This window comes from Gymnoscopelus microlampas (assembly GCF_963454915.1).
Source record: "Gymnoscopelus microlampas genome assembly, chromosome: 22".
Lineage (NCBI taxonomy): Eukaryota > Metazoa > Chordata > Actinopteri > Myctophiformes > Myctophidae > Gymnoscopelus > Gymnoscopelus microlampas.
The window spans coordinates 38,904,958-38,926,831 of NC_139959.1; the positions used below are offsets into that span (position 1 = coordinate 38,904,958).

Sequence of the window (21,874 nt, forward strand, 5' to 3'; positions counted from 1 at the left end):
CATAACGTATGGCCTCTATGACACTGTAAGCTGACACTGCATGTGGCTGTGGAGTGGAGCTGTGTCAGGAACAGCTGACCTGCGGAGCGTCTGAGGGGAAGGCCATGGCCCACGTTCCAGTCCTCAAACATGTTCCCTTCTCTGCTTCCTTCATCACTTACTCACACGGATATTAATAAATGGGTTGTTGTAGTTGCACATGGTAGAAGCTCAGTCAGATTTGAAGAGTGCGGTGTCATAACTTATTGTCTTTGTATTTCATGGACCCCTACGTCTGTCAGATTTTATTGTGCATATCAGTCTTTTTGTCTTTCTCCATCTACAAAGCACTGTGATGCTTTTATGTGTTGAGTGATACTGTAGGCCTATCAAACAAAAGGGGGGCGGGCACACTCTAGTATTGGTGTGGTACTGCTGACCTTGTATAAAAGAAAAGGCAGCACGATGCAGGATTTATTTGAATGAAAAACCATCCCAAGTGATATAGGCCTCCAATATTCAGTAATGGTTATCTATTGTAGTCTATGTTCCACGACCCAATTGCGTACTAATAATAGCCTCAAAGGGGAAGGGAGTCGTTCGTTTGGAATGGGACACATCCCAGAGGGGGACGGGGGCTTAGGTACCATGCAGGGCGTGGCTGTGCGAACGCGCCTCAGCGGAGGAGAGCAGGAATTCAGACGGTGCGCACAGCTGGGACGCACAGTGACGGTGACAGTCACGCAAAGTGTGACACTCACAGGCATAGTGACACGCACTGAGCGCACATTGACAGAAGGAGCAAAAGGCAGAGGGGAAACTTTGATAACAACTTTTAAAAGGAAAATAAAATGAGGGAAATTGTTCACATCCAAGCCGGGCAGTGTGGGAACCAGATTGGAACCAAGGTAGGACTGTTAATTTCAATATGAAAATATTTAAACCAGTGGTAGCCTATACTTACATTACATTTTTTTTACATAAGTAAAAGTAGCAATACTGCAATATAGAAATACTCTGTTGCAAGTAAAAGTCCAGAATAACATTTTTACTTGAGTAAAAGTACAAAAGTATTGGTATCAAACTGTACTTAAAGTACCAATAGTAGAAAGATTCGTATACATTTTATACATTTGAAAACTTGAAATTGGACAGTCTGCATAATGAGTACTTTCAATTTAGTGCAATGAATAGGGAATAAAGAATTGTGTGCAGAACTGTCACATTGTAACTTAAAAACCTGCTTACGAAACGATTAAAAAAAATCATTTGAAGTTGGGAATAGTTTTATACATATAGGCAAAGGTTAGCCTGGTTAACGATCCCGGTCGTGTGTCTTCTGCAGACCGATCTATCCCAGGCTAGGCAAGGGTAGTTTGGTGGGGCACTTTTGAAAAAAAAGCACTTTGTTTTAAGGTTTTCCCTCTCTCTGTGTCTGTCTCTATATCAGTTCTGGGAGGTGATCAGTGATGAGCATGGTATAGACCCGACAGGGAACTATGTGGGTGATTCACATCTACAGCTGGACAGGGTCAATGTTTACTACAATGAGGCTTCCTGTAAGTACACACATCACTGTTTGTGCGTGCAACGTGGGCCTTCACAAGAGAGAATGTTTTAGAGTTAGATGTACAGAACAGATTCAGGATGGGGTTGGAGTTAGACATGTAGTGGTTTGGTCATGGGCATCAGGGCATGGAAGATGGGCAGGACTTTAGAAAGGGTCAATTCAAGCTGCAATATATAACTCTTTTGTGTGAATTAAATGTTATTTTTAATCAACCTGTATGGTAGAGTATACAGTATAACTAGTAGCCTACATCTGGAGGTCTCTCACTCTTCCATTGAGAAATGTAGATCCTGTGGTATAGGGTAGGACACCTACCGGTTAAAGCCAGGTCAAATCACAATTCATACTCTGCCCAAATGGGCTCTAATATAATAATAATAATGCTAATAATAACGACAATACCCTGCGGATTGCTGCTCAAGTGGTCAGACTTGAGCGCAGGGGGAAAGAGGGGCTGGGAGTCGAACCTGGAACCTTTTGTTTCCCAGGCTCTACCCATTCAGCTATGGTCACCCCTTGTAGGGCAAGAATAGCAGAAGACCAGAATAGCAGAATAGCTCTCCATTATAGCTCAATTCGACAATGTCAGCGCTTGCGTGGGGGACTGAAGTTTGAGTCTCGGGTAGGACATGAAAATGTACAGATTGTGGCTTTAACTGTTTATTACAATCTGATCAACACCACAAATATATGTGCTCAAAGTCCTGTGAAAGTATTAGCTTTTAACATTGAGCGTGTGTGTGTGTGTGTGTGTGTGTGTGTGTGTGTGTGTGTGTGTGTGTGTGTGTGTGTAGCACATAAATATGTCCCCCGGGCGGTGTTGGTTGACCTGGAACCAGGAACCATGGACAGCGTTCGCTCAGGAACTTTTGGACAACTCTTCAGACCGGACAACTTCATCTTTGGTAAAAGAGCCTGTAAAACATGACAAACTCCACCTCTACATTGGATCAAACCCTAAAATACAGAACCTGAACATCACACTCTTAGCACTGAAGCAAACCAACCCAATCAGCAGAGACGAAACATTTCAGTTGTACATTTCTACAAATGCCTTCTTGGGGCGCAAGCCCACTGCTGCTGACGGGAGCGTACCTATGTTCCCTCAGCCCTATGTTCCCTCAAAACTAACACTGACCCCAAGCCCAATCCTAAACTGTGGGAACAAATAGCTGAGGGAACATAGGCATGACCCCCTGCTGACCCTGCGTTGTTCGAGTTGCGTGCTGATAGGCACAGAATAGTAACTTATACGTTCCCAGTTAATACAAACAAACATAATCTAGGATTGAGTCGACATGGTCCACATCTAGAAACATTAAAAACAAAACATCCAGTTTCAGTGTTTCTTTTCAGAAAAGTACTGTCCCAACATTTTATGTGGTAAGTGACCAGGCTTATCAAGCCCCTTAAAATCTATCCAATAAAACCATTTATAAGACACGCTACTTGGAACCCAGGTAATATCCTCAAATGATGAGAAAAGTCACTTCAAAAGATGAACTGCATGGAGGCAGAGGTGTTAGGAAATATGGAAAGGAGACATAAATGAAACCCCAGAGAATGTGTGTGCTCACAGTACTGTAAACAGTCCTTAGGTTTATAAACTCATGTCTCCCTGGGATGAGAAACAGACACACACACACACGCACAGACAGAGTGACTCACCATGTGCATATCACCACAGCGACACGTTGCGAGCTTGTAGATCGGCTATTTTCGACGTGTGACAGAATGCGCAACCAAGTCCTAACTGCACGCCAGGGTCAAAAGTCATGACAACATGACGCTCTCATGACAATCAGTGTCAACGCTGCCTTAACCATCTGAGAGCATTGAAACCTCAGCCCCCAGCCAGTAGGAGTGACTGTAGTGATAAATAACACTCTCCCTGCCCGGTTTCCCTCCCCTGAACACGGTGGGGGTGGGCAGCAACTTTAGCTACCCTTTCACTTGTCTACTTTTACACTGTATGCACAAATACACTTTCAGATGTAGTCAAAGGCACATTTATCCAATGACTCCGTTGTGAACAGAGTCAAATTGACCGACGGATGCGCCAACACAGTGATCTTGATTGGTCTGTGTTTTGTACATTTGGACGTAACACACTCCCTGTGCAGTTCTGCTGGACAAGGTGTTAGGTCTGTGTGAAGGTGGATGCATGCTACCATTTTAGGTGATCACCCTTTCACGTTTTAGGTGGAAACGCTTTCACCTAAATAGGCGCTCATAGTCTGATAATAGGCACTTATAGTCCGGTGATTTTGGTTAGTAAAAACAGAGAGATGTGGTGGGGTGAGCGGTGAGTCGCTTGTCACCGCGGCTCAGTGATGTCCTGTTGTAGTTTTCAAACCACCGCGGTGAGAGGGTGATCACCGAAAAGGGTAGCATGCGCCCCCCTTGAGTGTGACGGTTCTATGTCACCGCTGCAGGTCATACGGTGCAGGTAACAACTGTGACGGTTCCCTGTATAATGTGTAGTTGCTATATGTATTTCACCTTGATGTTTCACTTAGGTTATGTGGTTATATGAGTTGTATTTGCTTTGCCCTTCTAATTTTGTTCTATGCCACCGCTGCAGGCCATACGGGTGCAGGCAACAACTGGGCGAAGGGTCACTACACAGAGGGAGCGGAACTAGTGGATTCTGTCTTGGATGTAGTGAGGAAGGAATGTGAACACTGTGACTGTCTGCAGGTAAACATCTACAAAATGGATGAATGGATGGATGGAAGTAATTTTCGGTGCGCAACATGCTTACATAGAAGATGCTGGCTTCTATGTAATCCAAATGACTGAAATCAGTCTTGGCGACTGAGAACTATGAATCCTTTCGTACTGGTTCTGGGACGGTTGTGTCATTGTGTTTCCAGGGCTTCCAGTTGACCCATTCACTGGGAGGAGGGACGGGTTCTGGGATGGGAACGCTGCTCATCAGTAAGATCAGAGAGGAGTTTCCTGACAGAATCATGAACACATTCAGCGTCATGCCTTCACCTAAGGTATACAGAAGAAGAGAGGGAGGGATGGATGGATGATATTAACCCATTCAATCCAGGAACGCATACTGTGTCATTTTAGATTTTTGTAACTATAACCATTATTTTATACTAAGGGCTATTCAAAAATAGCGGATCTACAAGCTCATATCACGGCACCGAGTTGTTGCTATAGTCAGAAATTCCTAGAAATGTAATAGAGCAAAAGTACAATATTTGTCTTTGAAATGTACTGGGGTGAAAGTAAAAAGTATCCACAAATACAAACGCTCAAACAAAGTATAAATACTCAAAGTACTCAAGTAAATGTACTTACTGTAGTTACTGTCCACCTTCACCTGATTATTACTATGATCCTCCTGTTCTCGTCTTTAAGTGCCAGTTTGTTGAGTATACGGTATTAATATCCTGTTCGTGTTTGTGTGTGTGTGTGTGTGTGTGTGTGTGTGTGTGTGTGTGTGTGTGTGTGTGTGTGTGTGTGTGTGTGTGTGTGTGTGTGTGTGTGTGTGTGTGTGTGTGTGTGTGTGCGTGCGTTTGTAGGTGTCAGACACAGTGGTGGAGCCCTACAACGCCACCCTGTCGGTGCACCAGCTGGTGGAGAACACAGACGAGACGTACTGCATCGACAACGAGGCGCTCTACGACATCTGCTTCCGCACGCTCAAGCTGACCACGCCTACCTACGGCGACCTCAACCACCTGGTGTCGGCCACCATGAGCGGAGTGACCACCTCGCTACGCTTCCCCGGCCAGCTCAACGCAGACCTGCGCAAGCTAGGCACGTTTAGCCCAAAGTGTAAAATAATGCTTTTTAGCTCAAATCTAAAAATGACACAGTTCCAGGTCTTAATGGGTTAAAATTGCATAACGGTCCAGGCACCTGGCCTCAGTGTAGCCTGACAGTGTGTCGCGGGTTCGAGTCCCGATCCTGACAGCCTTTGCTGCATGTCACTGCATGCCCATCTCTCTCCCCATTTCCTGTCAGCCTTCTGTCCTGTCACTAAAGACATAAAAGCCCTAAAATAAATCTTAAACAGAAATAATAATTGCATAGTACTGGGTGGACGGTGGACATCACAAACGTAACATCCGGACTTGCGAGGCACACTGATCTCCAAACTCGGCACTCGGAACACAGAGTACATACTGTATGGGGCCCTACAACAGTGTTACAGTGGTGTTTAACACCTCAAAAAGGCCTTAACTCGCTGACCATTGCTCTGATCAGTGCAATATAGGACTAGATTTTCAGCCAGCTACGTGGTCTAAAAATCAGGCAGGTGAAAAGTACATGCTTTGGGGAGCTTGAGGATCGGCTATTTTCGCTATTATCAGAACACTGTTGTGCGACGATTCGACGAAGTATAAAATAACGCTCAAGTGGTTAATCTGTCTGTCTGTCTGTCTATCTACCCAGCGGTCAACATGGTGCCCTTCCCCCGGCTGCATTTCTTCATGCCAGGCTTTGCCCCTCTGACGGCGCGTGGCAGTCAGCAGTACCGTGCCCTCACCGTGCCCGAGCTCACCCAGCAGATGTTCGACGCCCGGAACATGATGGCGGCCTGCGACCCGCGCCACGGCCGCTACCTGACGGTGGCGGCCGTGTTCCGCGGCCCCATGTCCATGAAGGAGGTGTGCTTTGGTTTGGTCTATTCGGGATCCCTGATCAGACGGCAAGCTTTCGATCTTGAAAATGAAGCCAGTATGGTGGAGCCAGCCATACATTAGCATCTTTATTATTATCTTCAAATTATTGGCTCAGGAATGCGACAAAAACTAAAAAATCTCCATGAATTCAAAGCTTCATGGGGTGTGTAATTGATAGAAAATAAGTAATTTCTTGGGTGAACTACTCCTTTAAAGTACCGTAGTAAAAGTACTTCATTACTGTCCACCACCATGTTTTTTTGTTTTCAAGCAGTTTGTTTGTTTCTCTTCAGGTGGACGAACAGATGCTCAACATCCAGAACAAGAACAGCAGCTACTTCGTGGAGTGGATCCCCAACAACGTGAAGGTGGCCGTGTGCGACATCGCGCCGCGCGGCCTCAAGATGGCCGCCACGTTCATCGGCAACAGCACGGCCATCCAGGAGCTGTTCAAGCGCGTGTCGGAGCAGTTCTCGGCCATGTTCCGCCGCAAGGCCTTCCTGCACTGGTTCACGGGCGAGGGCATGGACGAGATGGAGTTCACGGAGGCGGAGTCCAACATGAACGACCTGGTGTCAGAGTACCAGCAGTACCAGGACGCCACCGCCAACGACGGGGACGACAACTTTGACGATGAGGAGGAGGACGACATCCACGAGTAAGGAGGTGACACTAAGATTTTAATCATAATATTACATTAATATAAAAACAAAAAATGGCACAGTCATATATATCAGCTCGCACTTAAAGGGGAATTTTGGACTACGGTTTTCTTACCTTTTCTATGACGTTATGATATCTTAGGATGAATGGTACAGTAGAAACATTTCATAACTCCATCCCGGCTCCGCCACAGCTTAAAACGTGCACCAATAGGCCTTGCGCTAGATTGCGTATTTTAATAGCTTTTTTAAAAATTAAATCTGACGTTCATAGTGGCAGAACTCTATGCAAAAAAAAACAAAAAAAAAACTAAGTCTCGCTAGACGAGATTGAAATCGAGATTTCGATCTTGTCTAGCCAGACTTCTGTTTTTTTTTTTTGTTTGTTTTTTACAGTGTTCTGTCACTATGAATGTCAGATCTCACCAAAAAACAACAAAAAAAAGCTATTAAAATACGCGATCTAGCGCAAGGCCTATTGGGGCACGTTTTAATCTGTGGCGGACCGGGATGGAGTTATGACATTTTTCTACTGCACCATTCATCCTAAGTTATCATAACGTCATAGAAAAGGTAAGAAAACCTTGGTCCAAAATTCTCCTTTAAGCTAAAAGTGACGACTAGTGCAGTCTGTTTACTGATCAGCCCTGCGAGCTTATAAAAACATTTATACTACTATGTTCCATTGATCCGAGTCAGAAGTTCAGAACGCAATCCAATTGGTTGATCATTAAAATAAAGATGCTCTGAAAATGCACGCGGCCCACCCAGTGGTCAGATGGTCAGACAACAGTCCATCCAGTAAGACTCTCAAAGTGGGGTCCGGGATCCTTGAGGGGGGTTCCAGAGGGTCCCCAGCTAATTTAGTTAACCTGTTCAATCCGGGAACGCATCTGTGTCATTTTAGATTTGAGCTACTTTGGCTATTCTATATAAATAGCAGATATACAAGCTACAAGCTTGTAGATCTGCCATTTTTGACAAAACAGGGTACATGAGTCCAGAGACAGATAGTAGAGAAAAGGTCCCAGTCAACAAACTGGCTAATCCCTGTCTACATCACTCCATTGTAGCTCAAAACTGATTTCCTAGCACTTCTGTTTGTTGGTGGATTAACCTCACACAGACAGACACAACAGACTGACTGTGTGTGTGTGTGTGTGTGTGTGTGTGTGTGTGTGTGTGTGTGTGTGTGTGTGTGTGTGTGTGTGTGTGTGTGTGTGTGTGTGTGTGTGTGTGTGTGTGTGTGTGTGCGTGTCAGATGCTTGTTACACCTCTGTGTCAGTAAGTCATTGACAAACATTTACTATAAATTACTAATTTAATGACATAACACTTTGTGGAAAATGGACAATGGTCAGAATGTATGCTACTTTTTGGTCCGGGGACCCCCACAGGTCCTTGAGTTGGTTCCAGAGGGTCCCGGGGAGATATTGAGCTCATGAGCTCCAGGCAGTACTATGTGTCACAACCAGTAGGTATAGGAGAGGACAAACTATTTACATTACAAGGATAGCAGTCAAGTTAAATCCTTAGTTGACTAAATCATAACACTTTCACAGACTCCTCTATTATAAATCCATTTGGAGACACATTCATTATATAGAGTCTATAATGAAATTGTCTCCAGATGGATTTATGTTATGACTCTCAAGTGCTAAGTACTGTACAACAATAAGAGGAGTTGTTCTAAATATATCTGTCAGTGGGTGTTGTCTAAGCTGACTGTAGCATAGCCCTATGCAACTCTATAAATATGAAACCCTATACTGTAGTTAGTATACCTGTATAGGGCAATGGTTCTCAATGTGGGGTCCAGGGACCCCCACTAGTCCTTGAGGGGGCTCCAGCTGGTCTCCAGCTAAATCAGGGTTAGGGTTTAACCACTTTAACCCTATATAAATTATATTGGGTATTTGAAAATAGATCTGAAAGCTCACAATGCATCGTAACTCCTTGTGAGCTTGTTGATCTGGTATTTTCAAAAATAAATCTTAGGGGTTAAAAAATGTATAGGGGTCCCTGGCACAAAATATTTTCAGATGGGAGTCCGTGAATACATTCATTAATTTGGCGGTCCTTGACATGAAAATGTATGAGAAGTACTGGCCTATGTGAAACTGTACTGTGTAGGTCCTGTCCTGAAGCATGTCTAGACTTGCTGATACACTGTGTGGAATTGTAAACAGCTGCTGAGCTAGCGCTTCTGTTCTTAGCAAGGCACAAAGCTAACAATACACAGTCTGGGATATGCGCACACAGGCACGCGCGCACACGCACACGCACACGCACACAGACACAGACACAGACACACACACACACACACACACACACACACACACACACACACACACACACACACACACACACACACACACACACACACACACACACACACACACACACACATACACAAACAGAGAGAGAGAGAGAAACACACACACACACACACACACACACACACACACACACACACACACACACACACACACACACACACACACACACACACACACACACACACACACACACACACACACACACACACAAACAGAGAGAGAGAGAATTGGTCATGAGAGAAAGGAATCAAAGGGTTGAATTGACAGAAAAGACCTGTGTGTTCGTGTGTGTTTGTGTGTGTGTGTGTGTGTGTGTGTGTGTGTGTGTGTGTGTGTGTGTGTGTGTGTGTGTGTGTGTGTGTGTGTGTGTGTGTGCGTGCGTGCGTGCGTGCGTGCGTGCGTGCGTGCGTGCGTGCGTGTGTGTCCAACTGGTATCCCAGCAGCATGCTTGTGTCAGGAGGCCAGCTGACAGTGAAGCAGCCCAGTGAGACTGTCTAACCCAGTCACTAAAAAATGTAATAACTAAAATAAGTCAACATAATGTGTTTTCTCACATATCACAGCACCCGGGGGCTTTTTGTGTTATCCTTTAGCGTTATAGAGCTCATTTACAGCCTGCTATTGAAATCACATACTAACGTACTACATACTAGTATGCAATTTCCAACATACTATTGGTACATACATACTATTGATTGAGTTCCTAAGTAGTATGCTTCATCTCACACATGCTAGTGAGACCACACGGAATGTTAAAGTGCTCCATCTTGTGACAAAGCAGAGGCACTACACATACATACCTACACACATACAATTTCAACAAATAACTGCATTCTAAATGTGTTTAATAGAATAACTACATCCTACATGTGTTTAATAGAAAAAATAACAACATTCTAGGCACTCTACACCCCCTGTAGATGTGCTATTTCCAGTGAAGAGATTTGGTGTTAAGGGAAAAAAGAGCAGGCCAAGTACAGAGCCTGAGAGAGACTGAACATACACAACATGAATCCAATATATGAATAGAAAAGATCATGTGTAAACAAACAAACAAACAAACAAACAAACAAACAAACAAACAATAAAACATTAATTCACACAACACCTCTACAGTTTACAGTTTAGGAATTTAGCAGACGCTCTTAATCCAGAGCGATTTGAAGCTATCTATGAAATCTATGAAGATTTTAATCATTTTATACAATATGTAGTGGGGGTCCCTGCTTCATCTCTCTCAGCTAAGGGGTCCTTGGCCTGAAAGATCCCTGATGTAGAGAAAATGTTATTAGAAACTATTAAATGGAATGCTGGTAACCAAGGTCAATGACCAGTGTTGTGAGCTTGTAGATATTGCTATTTTCAGATATGGGTCCTTGATATGAACATGTTTAAGAACCACTGGTTTAAACACCATTAGGAAGCAAGCCCAACTAAGCAACTACACTTTAGAAACAACTTAAACAAGCCCAAAAAACAGCAACCAGCAACTTCCAATATTTACAATTGACTTTACAGAAACACGAGCCTGAAGTCGCTTATAATAAGCGAACATGGCAACACTGACTGACACATATCTGTGAATATCTGTTCAAACAGGAAGTGGAGTGAGGACCAGCAGCCAGAGGAGCCAATCAGAGACCAGGATGAGATCATCGACCCGGAAGACTAGGGGCGGAGTTGGCGTGTAAAGCTACTGGTTCTCTACGTCGGGTCCGGGTACCACCAGGGGTCTAAATGGACCATTAACGGGTCTGTAACTCTGAGAGTGTACAAACGGACCCTTACGGATCCATTCGCTTCCATTTGTACACTCTCAGAGCTAAATTAGCAATGAGGATTTTACAGTATAGATTGGGTCTCAGAGATATATGAAGTTCGTCTTCCAATAAAAGTTGGACATTTTTGAAGATCATCACTGTCACATGATCACGTTTTGACGACTTCTTCCTGGCTGCCATTCATAATTTATAAGCGTTACATGTGGAGTGTTTATCTTTTTGCTGAAGTGAAATCGTGTGGTTGAGTTTTTCTACGTTTGTTAATGGAAATGTAACAAAAGCAATACAAATACATTGAAGATCAAAGACCATCCAAGGTTGTATCTGTTTCATCCCATATACAGTACAGGTATAAAGAGAGTAGCCTGGAAACCAGACCAATCTGCCAGTGCAAAACAAATAAAGAATAACCGTCGGCAGATTTGGTCTGACCCCGCTCAGTTGTGATTGGATTTCCCTGTCCCCGAAGTTGTGGGGCACCAATCAGGGCCAACTATGCAAATGGGGGGGGGGGGGGGGGGGGGGTTTATCACCAGAGGCATTCTTTTTTGAATTTTTAGAAAGTATGAACCAAGGTGTGTGTGGTTAAGATAAAGGCCTTGCACACAGAAGGTCCTGAGTTCGAAACCAGCAAGGACATCTTTCTAACTTTTACCTGGCACTTTTACCTTTATCTAATCTTTCAAATCACGCAAGTGAACCGTAAAAGTAAAAACCACTGTAGTGCAGCGGTGTAGATACAGGGCTTGTAACCAGGCGGTTCCCAGTTCAAATCCAGCCAGCATATTTTTTTCCCAACTTTTACCTGGTGCTTTTACCTTTATCTAATCTTTCAGTGAAGACCACCTAAGTGAACAGGTTAAGGAAGAACTACGGTAGTACAGTGGTTTAGATACAGGACTTGTAACCAGACGGTTACCGGTTCAAATTCAACCAGGACCTTTTTCCAACTTTTACCTGACTCTTGCACCTTTATCTAATCTTTCATTTAAGAGCGTGCAAGAGACCTCAGAAAACATGAACCATGGTGGAGCAGTGGTTAAGATACAGGCCTTGCACACAGAATGTCCTGAGTTCAAAACCAGCAAGGACATCTTTCCAACTTTTACCTGGCGATTTTACCTTTATCTAATCTTTCACTAAACACCACGCAATTGAACAGAATAAACAAGAGCAACAGTGGTGCAGAGGTTTGGATACAGGACTTGCAACCAGATGGTTACTGGTTCAAATCCGACCAGAATATTTTTCCAACTTTTAACTGGCGCTTTTACTTTTATCTAATCTTTCAGTGAAAATCACGCAAGTGAACATAGAATAAGTAAGAACCACTGTCGTGCAGACAGTGGTGTAGATACAGGGCTTGCAACCACTAAATTCCCAGTTCAAATCCAGCCAGGACGTTTTTCCAACTTTTACCTGACTCTTGCACCTTTATCTAATCTTTCACTGAAGACCACGCAAGTGAACAGATTAAGTAAGAACCACTGTAGTGCAGTGGTGTAGATACAGGGCTTGAAACCACTAAATTCCCAGTTCAAATCCAGCCAGGACGTTTTTCCAACTTTTACCTGATTCTTGCACCTTTATCTAATCTTTCACTGAAGAGCGTGCAAGAGACCAAAGAAAGTATGTATCAAAGTGGAGCAGTGGTTACGATACAGGCCTTGCACACAGAAGGTCCTGAGTTCAAAACCAGTAAGGACATCTTTCCAACTTTTACCTGGCGCTTTTACCTTTATCTAATCTTCCACTAAAGACCACGCAATTGAACAGAATAAATAAGAGCAACAGTGGTGCAGAGCTTTGGATACAGGATTTGTAACCAGACGATTACTTGTTCAAATCCAACCAGGACATTTTTCCAACTTTTACCTGGCGCTTTTACCTTTATCTAACCTTTCACTGAAGACCACGCAATTGAACAGAAGAAGGAAGAACTACTGTAGTCCAGTGGTTTAGATACAGGACTTGTAACCAAAAGGTTCCCTGTTCAAATTCGACCAGGACATTTTTCCCACTTTTACCTGACTCTTGCACCTTTATCTAATCTTTCACTGAAGGGCGTGCAAGAGACCAAAGAAAATAGGTATCAAGGTGGAGCAGTGGTTAAGATACAGGCCTTGCACACAGAAGGCCCTGAGTTCAAAACCAGTAGGGACATCTTTCCAACTTTTACCTGGCGCTTTTACCGTTATCTAATCTTTCATTGAAGAGCGTGCAAGAGACCTCAGAAAACATGATCCATGGTGGAGCAGTGGTTAAGATACAGGCCTTGCACACAGAATGTCCTGAGTTCAAAACCAGCAAGGACATCTTTCCAACTTTTACCTGGCGCTTTTACCATTATCTAATCTTTCACTAAAGACCACGCAAGTGAACAGAATAAGTAAAAATCATTGTGGTGCAGTGGTGTAGATACAGGACTTGCAACCAGAAGGTTCCCAGTTCAAATCCAACTCAGACATTTTTCCAAATTTTACCTGACTCTTGCACCTTTATCTAATATTTCTGTGAATACCACCTAAGTGAACAGAGTAAGTAAGAACCACTGTGGTGGAGCCGTTAAATACAGCACTTGTAACCGGAAGGTTCCCAGTTCAAACCAAACTAGGACATTTTTCCATCTTTTACCTGACTCTTGCACCTTTATCTAATCTTTCAGTGAATACCACGCAACTGAACAGAGTAAGTAAGAACCACTGTTGTGTAGTGGTTTAGATACAGGTCTAGCAAGCAGGAGGTTCCCAGTTCAAATTCCGCTAGCCTATTTTTTTCCCCAAGTTTTACCTGCCGCTTTTACCTTTAACTAATCTTTCAGTCAAGATCCTGCAAGTGAACAGAATAAGGAAGGACTTTACTGCAGTGCTTTAGATACAGGACGTGTAACCAGAAGGTCCTGAGTTCAAAACCAGCAAAAACATCTTTCCAACTTTTACCTGGCACTTTTACCTTTATCTAATCTTTCACTGAAGACCACACAAGTGAGAACCACTGTGGTGCAGCGGTTTAGATACAGGACTTGTAACCAGAAGGTTCCCAGTTTAAATCCAACTAAGACATTTTTTCAACTTTTACCTGACTCTTGCACCTTTATCTAATCTTTCAGTGAGTACCACGCAAGTGAAGAGAGTAAGAAAGAACCAACTGTGGTGCAGCGGTTTAGATACAGGACTCATAAGCAGAAGGTTCCCAGTTCAAATCCAACTCAGACATTTTTCCAACTTTTACCTGACTCTTGCACCTTTATCTAATCTTTCAGTGAATACCACGCAACTGAACAGAGTAAGTAAGAACCACTGTAGTGCAGTGGTTTAGATACAGGCCTCGCAAGCAGGAGGTTCCCAGTTCAAATTCGGCTAGCATATTTTTTTCCCCAAGTTTTAACTGCCGCTTTTACCTTTATCTAATATTTCAGTCAAGACCACGCAAGTGAACAGAATAAGGAAGAACTACTGTAGTGCAGTGCTTTAGATACAGGACGTGTAACCAGAAGGTCCTGAGTTCAAAACCAGCAAGAACATCTTTTCAACTTTTACCTTTATCTAATCTTTCAGTGAAGACCACACAAGTGAACAGCATAAGTAAGAATCACTGTGGTGCAGCGGTTTAGATACAGGACTTGTAACTAGAAGGTTCCCGGTTCAAATCCAACTCAGACATTTTTCCAACTTTTACCTGACTCTTGCACCTTTATCTAATCTTTCAGTGAATACGATCCACGCAAGTGAACAGAGTTAGCAAGAACCACTGTGGTGTCGTGGTTTAAATACAGGACTTGTAACCAGAAGGTTCCCGGTTCAACTCCAACTCAGACATTTTTCCAACTTTTACCTAACTCTTGCACCTTTATCTAAACTTTCAGTGAATACCACCCACGCAAGTGAACAGAGTTAGCAAGAACCACTGTGGTGTAGTGGTTTAAATACAGAACTTCTAACCAGAAGGTTCCCAGTTCAAATTCAGCTAGGATATTTTTCAAACTTTTACCTGACTCTTGCACCTTTATCTAATCTTTCTGTGAATACCACGCAAGTGAACAGAGGAAGTAAGAACAACTGTGGTGTAGTGGTTTAAATACAGGACTTGTAGCCGGAAGGTTCCCAGTTCAAATACAACTAGGACATTGTTCCAATTTTTTCCTGACTCTTGCACCTTTATCTAATCTTTCAGTGAATACCACGCAACTGAACAGAGTAAGTAAGAACCACTGTAGTGCAGTGGTTTAGATACAGGTCTAGCAAGCAGGAGGTTCCCAGTTCAAATTCCGCTAGCCTATTTTTTTCCCCAAGTTTTACCTGCCGCTTTTACCTTTATCTAATCTTTCAGTCAAGACCACGCAAGTGAACAGAATAAGGAAGAACTACTGTAGTGCAGTGCTTTAGATACAGGACGTGTAACCAGAAGGTCCTGAGTTCAAAACCAGCAAGAACATCTTTCCAACTTTTACCTTTATCTAATCTTTCACTGAAGACCACACAAGTGAACAGCATAAGTAAGAACCACTGTGGTGCAGCGGTTTAGATACAGGACTTGTAACCAGAAGGTTCCTGGTTCAAATCCAACTCAGACATTTTTCCAACTTTTACCTGACTCTTGCACCTTTATCTAATCTTTCAGTGAATACCACCCACGCAAGTGAACAGAGTTAGCAAGAACCACTGTAGTGTAGTGGTTTAAATACAGGACTTGTAACCAGAAGGTTCCCAGTTCAAATCCAGCTAGGACATTTTTCCAACTTTTACCTGACTCTTGCACCTTTATCTAATCGTTCAGTGAATATGACCCGCGCAAGTAAATAGAGTTACCAAGAACCACTGTGGTGTAGTGGTTTAAATACAGGACTTGTAACCAGAAGGTTCCCAGTTCTAATCCAGCTAGGACATTTTTCCAACTTTTACCTGACTCTTGCACCTTTATCTAATCTTTCAGTGAATACCACCCACGCAAGTGAACAGAGTTAGCAAGAACCACTGTGGTGTAGCGGTTTCAATATAGGACTTGTAACTAGAAGGTTCCCTGTTCAAACCCAGCCAGGATATTTTTCCAACTTTTACCTGACTCCTGAACCTGTACCTCTAATCCTTCACTTAACAAGCAAGAGAACATATTAAGTATGAACCACTGTGGCAGAGTGGTTAAGATAAACGCCTTGGAGTGCAAAGACTGTGAGTTCAAACCTCACAGATAATGAAAGAGAAATCCCGAAAGATGGGAAAAGAGAATTCCGAAAGATGGTGAAAGAGAAACCACGAAAGATGGTAAAAGAGAAATCCCGAAAGATGGTAAAAGAGAAACCACGAAAGATGGTAAAAGAGAAATACCGAAAGATGGTAAAAGAGAAATCCCGAAAGATGGTAAAAGCGAAACTGAGAAAGATGGTAAAAGAGAGACTCAGACCACGGTGACAACCAGTGAGAGAAATGATACGAACGAGATTCCAACGGCTCAAGATGGCAGAGATGAAAGCAGGCACGTCTCAAGATGGCAGAGATGAAAGGAGGCACGGGTCAAGATGGCAGAGATGAAAGGAGGCACAGAAAAAGGGAAAAAAGTTTTTTTTTTACTTTTTTTTTTTAAGCCCCTCCCTCTACAACCTGAGGAAGGCGGGCTAAATCCATCCTCCTCTTCTTATGAACACAAAAACCAGAACTGCTATAGCCAGGATTCAAACCCCCAACCTTCTGCACACAAATCCTGTGCTGTACCTTCACGCCACCAGACCTTTCACATTAAATACATATTTTAGGTGATATTTGACATTGAAGGCAGAGATGGATACAAATATTCAAATATTTAAATATTTCCATATTAATATTAGATTAATTAATGTGGTGTTTAGTTTTTTTCATCATATCTAAGTCATTTGATTATAAGTTTTAGATTACCAAAACCTTTCAAGTTGTTTTGTAATCAAACACATTAGCTTACATTAAAAATAATTAGTGGCTATAAGGTTGTCAGACAGTGTGGTATTACACCCATACGTAAACTTCTCTCTGATTAGCTGAAATGATTGTAACTGAAAAAAAAAAAAAAAAAAAAAAAAAAATATATATATATATATATATATATATATATATATATATATATATATATATATATATATATATATATATATATATATATATATATATATATATATATATATATATATATATATCTTATATATATATATCTTCATTACAACATAAAAACCTCTATGTTCAATATAACCATCAATAGTAAAGAAACTCATGTCATACTATGCTATGTTCAATATAACCAGTGGTGGAAGAAGTACTCAGATATTTTACTTAATATCACAATGCGTCGCATGTAGATCGGCTATTTTCAAATAGCCTATGTATAAAATAGGGCTAAAGTGGTTAATGTGTGTTTTATAATATAATAATTTATATCTGCAAAGTAATTAGTAACTAAAGTTGTACTAATAATTGTAGTGGAGTAAAAGTAATTATATAACCATCAATATAGTAAAACCACATAGGACATAGGATGTGACACTACATAGTATCCCATGACAACATACTGTAATATAATAACTGTAAAAAAAAAACATGAACATGAACCTAACTAACCTTATGTCATCAAAAACCATGAAAAGATGGGTTTTGATTTCAAGACATCTTTATTGACACAAATGCATAATGAATAAACATCTGTCAAAAGGATCTCCATCGTGCTCCTTTTTTGTAGTGTGTGTGTGTGTGTGTGTGTGTGTGTGTGTGTGTGTGTGTGTGTGTGTGTGTGTGTGTGTGTGTGTGTGTGTGTGTGCGTGTGCGTGTGCGCGTGTGTGTGTGTGTGTGCGTGTGCGTTGGGAGGAGAGCACATCATTATTACAAAAAAACAAAATCAATAATAAATTAATGAATACAATTTCCAATTAACCATACAACTAAAATAATATTAACATTGTGTTGTCTTGGCCTTTGATAAGTATCAATACTGCAATGTAGAAACACTCTGTTACAAGTAATAGTACGGAATGTAATATTTACTTATAATAAAAGTACATAAGTATTGGTATAAAAATGTATTTAAGTACCAAAAGTAGAAAGTATTCATTATGCAGAATGTCCCATTTCACAAGTTTTAAAATGTATAAATAATAAATATTTGAAAATAGCCAATCTACATGCGACGCATTGTGAGCTTGTAGATCTGCTATTTTCAAATGACCCAAATGTATATAGGGCTGAAGTGGTTAATGTATGTTTTGTAATAATGATCTAAATCTACAAAGTAACTAGTAACTCAAGTTTGCAAATAATTGCAGGAGTAAAAGTACAATATCCGCCTCTGAGATGTAGTGGAGTAGAAATAAAAGTACTGAAAATTGGATATACTCCAGTAAAGTACAAAATACTTCAAAATTGTATACTTAAGTACAGTGCTTGAGTAAAATGTACTTAGTTTACACCACTGCCCTCTGGTAACATTCTGGCAGGGTGTGGTGTTATATAGGGTGGTGTTAGGATATAGTCTTGTGGTGTTAGGGTTACATTCTTACCCTCTGGTAGCATTCAACCAGGGTGTGCATGGTCTATAGAAGGTGTAGTTCTCTGCACCAGGATCCTGATCCACTCCCTCAACAATGGATCCACACTGAGGTCAAACACAAAGGTCATAGGTCACAAACTAATGCACACAGTGATATTTATAATACATTCATTTCACTGTTGCTCTTTTACAACAGTAGAATAATGATCAGATCCTAGATCAGCAACAGCGGTGTAGCTATAGACCAGCGGTGGGCAACTTTGATGATGGAGAGGGCCACTATCAGAGGCTGCTGAGAGACGGACGTGCTGCTGCTCTGCTCTGCTCGGCTCATAACAGCATCTCACAACAAATCGACTACTTTTAAAACTTTTTAAACCACATCATTTAATTCCACTTACGGCCATGACTGCCAAGTGGCCTACTTCTAATCCCATTCTACTTTTGTAACGATCGGCACTACCGATCACAAGTTACAGTGCTGTTTAGCCGGCCTGTCTTAACCAGGAAAAGGAAATATGATCACATCACACCAACACTCATAGCACTACACTGGCTGCCGATCCAGACCAGAGCCGATTTCAAGGTACTACTCCTCACCTATAAAGCCTTAAACGGACTTGCCCCATCCTACATGTCCAGTTTAATAGAACCGTACATCCCTGGACGTCCACTACGCTCCCAGGATGCTGGTCTCCTCACAGTCAAAACAAAAAATAAAGTAACAGTTGGGGGCAGAGCATTCACACATCGCGCCCCCCCATCTCTGGAATGCTCTCCCTCAAGTTGTTAGAAATGCCGACTCTCTGGGCATTTTCAAATCCAGGCTAAAAACCTATCTTTTTTTCCCTGCATTATGGTTCCCCCTAGTTTTACTGAACTTATTGCTACGTGGTTTATTGCCACGTTCTTGCCCTGTGGTTTTAAATATTGTTCAAAATGTATTCTCTTCCTTGTACTGCATGGTAAGTTCTTTGACCATGCGGGCATATTTTACTGTGTTTTATTTTGATTACTATGTCTTTTTTGTATGACCTGTTGTGAAGTGCACAGAGACCCCTTGGGGTGATGTTGCACTATAAAAAATAAATAAACTGAAACTGAAACTATATTTCCACACTCACTCCAGAGGGCCACATTGCATATGCTGTTGGGCAGATGCACCTCATATCTCTATCTAAATGTGTCAATGAATGCCATACTTCGCCATTCTATGCCAAAAAATAATAATTCTATAAGCAAAAATAGCTACAAGCTCAAAACGTGTCACAGTGCGACGCGTAGATCTGCTATTTTTGCTACTTTTGAATTGGAATCCTGATGTTTTTTTTTGCTATTTTTGAATTGGAATCCTGAAAAGTAACATTTCTATTTAATTTAAAATGCATTTAGTTATACTGTACTTATGTTAACTTGTTGAACTTAAATACAAACACATTGGACATAAAAAAGGAATTGGAATTGTAGATCTGCTATTTTCGGCGAAGAGGTTTGGATTAGAGGGGAAAAAAGGACAGTACAGAGCCAAAGGTGAAGTTTACAAAGTATTGAGGGTTTAAGTGGTTAAATGTCTGAACACACACATTTAACATGAAGCCAACATGTAGTGGGGGTCCCTGCTTCACCCCTCTCTCAGTTAAGCAGTGGTGTAAAGTAACTAAGTACATTCAGGGTATATTCTTGTGGTGTTAGGGTTAAATTCCTACCCTCTGGTAGCATTCAACCAGGGTGTGCATGGTCTATAGAAGGTGGAGTTCTCTGCATCAGGATCCTGATCCACTCCCTCAACGATGGATCCACACTGAGGTCAAACACAAAGGTCATAGGTCACAAACCAACGCACACAGTGATATTTATAATACATTCATTTCACTGTTGCTCTTTTACAACAGTAGAATAATGATCAGATCCTAGATCAGCAACAGCGGTGTAGCTATAGACCAGGGGTGGGCAACTTTGATGATGGAGAGGGCCACTATATTACCACACTCACTCCAGAGGGCCACATTGCATATGCTGTTGGGCAGATGCACCTCGTATCTCTTATCTCTATCTAAATGTGTAAATGAATGCCGTACTTCGCCATTCTGTCACACAAAAGTTGCAAAAATAGCCGATCAACAAGATTGTAGATCGGCAATTTTTGCTACTTTTGAATTGGAATCGTGATGTTTTTTTGGTGCTATTTTTGAATTGGAATCCTGAAAAGTAACATTTTAATTTAATTTCAATGGCCCCCCAGGACGCCAGTTGCCCATGTATGCTATAGGCAGTGCAGCCAGAGTGGTCACACTGGGGCTCGTAGGCTGGGGGGGTCCCGTGGGGTGGGTGTCCCGTGGGGTGGGGGGTCAAGAACGGCTTTATGACTGATTCAGATTGCACCTCTAAAGTACGCCTGTGTTCAAAGAAGTTAACAACTCATATTAAATTATAGTCAGTGTTGTGTTGTTCTTGTTTTTACAGGAAATACACTTAAGACCTCTGGTGATTAGTAGTTTCGTTCCCTACCTATGTTGAATACACTTATTGTAAGTCGCTTTGGATAAAAGCGTCTGCTAAATGACTGTAATGTAATGTAATGTAATGTAATGTTCTGATTTTCTTTGGTTAAAATAAGTGTTAAATAGCTCTATATTCTGATAGTACTCATTGCTATAGTGTTTGTTCAGTAACAGGAGTCTCCTTGTCTCTCCAGCTTTTTAATAAACAGAAAATGCATTTTCAGGTCAGTTTCAGTTTCATATCCAATTTTATCCGATCAGAATAAAGAACCTAGACAGGATCCAGATTAAACAAGTCAAATTGGAAGTGGTGACACAAATAAAATGAAACTGATAAATGGGTACTTTCTCCTGATTGGCTGAGATTTTGTCACCTAACTGAAAATGTATTTTATGTTTATTAAAGAGCTGGAGAGACGGGGAGATTCCTGTTACTGAACAAACACTCTATAGCAATGATTACTATCAAAATATAGTTTAACCTTTAACAAAACACTTTTTGTTTTAACCAAAAAATATCACTTACCCTACTTTAAGTAAAACATTTGAGTACTTTTTCCACCACTGCAGCTAAGGGGTCCTTGGCCTGAAAAAGGTTGAAAAGCCCTGTTATAGAGTGTAAACCTACAGGATCGAGTGGCCGCTGCAATGTGTGCCTTGAATGAGATCTGACTGTCCAGGACAACACCAAGGTTCTGAATGAATGAGATCTGACTGTCTAGGACAACACCAAGGTTCTGAATGAATGAGATCTGACTGTCTAGGACAACACCAAGGTTCTGAATGAATGAGATCTGACTGTAGGACAACACCAAGGTTCTGAATGAATAAGATCTGACTGTCCATTAAGCTCAGTGCTTAATGAGTCTTCCAGTTTAGTAGACCTTGTA

At 41.7% G+C, this 21,874-nt stretch overlaps 2 protein-coding genes across 2 annotated transcripts in view; one reads left to right on the forward strand and one right to left on the reverse strand.

The window, feature by feature from the left end:
- LOC311039299 (uncharacterized protein) overlaps nucleotides 1-21,874 on the reverse strand; it is a 120,791-nt gene that overhangs the window by 30,428 nt on the left and 68,489 nt on the right. The window lies entirely within an intron of this gene.
- tubb6 (tubulin, beta 6 class V) lies at nucleotides 754-11,168 on the forward strand. The gene is made up of 9 exons (XM_084049046.1): nucleotides 754-887; nucleotides 1,430-1,538; nucleotides 2,344-2,454; nucleotides 4,134-4,249; nucleotides 4,426-4,554; nucleotides 5,092-5,329; nucleotides 5,969-6,183; nucleotides 6,492-6,864; nucleotides 10,799-11,168. The coding sequence occupies exons 1-8, from the start codon at nucleotides 831-833 to the stop codon at nucleotides 6,858-6,860; spliced, it is 1,344 nt and encodes a 447-aa protein (XP_083905172.1). The 5' UTR covers nucleotides 754-830; the 3' UTR covers nucleotides 6,861-6,864; nucleotides 10,799-11,168.

Excerpts from the sequence above, each read along its gene's own strand:
- tubb6 (XM_084049046.1), top strand. The coding sequence starts at position 831 with ATGAGGGAAATTGTTCACATCCAAGCCGGGCAGTGTGGGAACCAGATT. Across the intron at positions 888-1,429 it reads GGAACCAGATTGGAACCAAG|TTCTGGGAGGTGATCAGTGA; the intron begins GTAGGACTGTTA and ends TCTCTATATCAG. Across the intron at positions 4,555-5,091 it reads GCGTCATGCCTTCACCTAAG|GTGTCAGACACAGTGGTGGA; the intron begins GTATACAGAAGA and ends GTGCGTTTGTAG.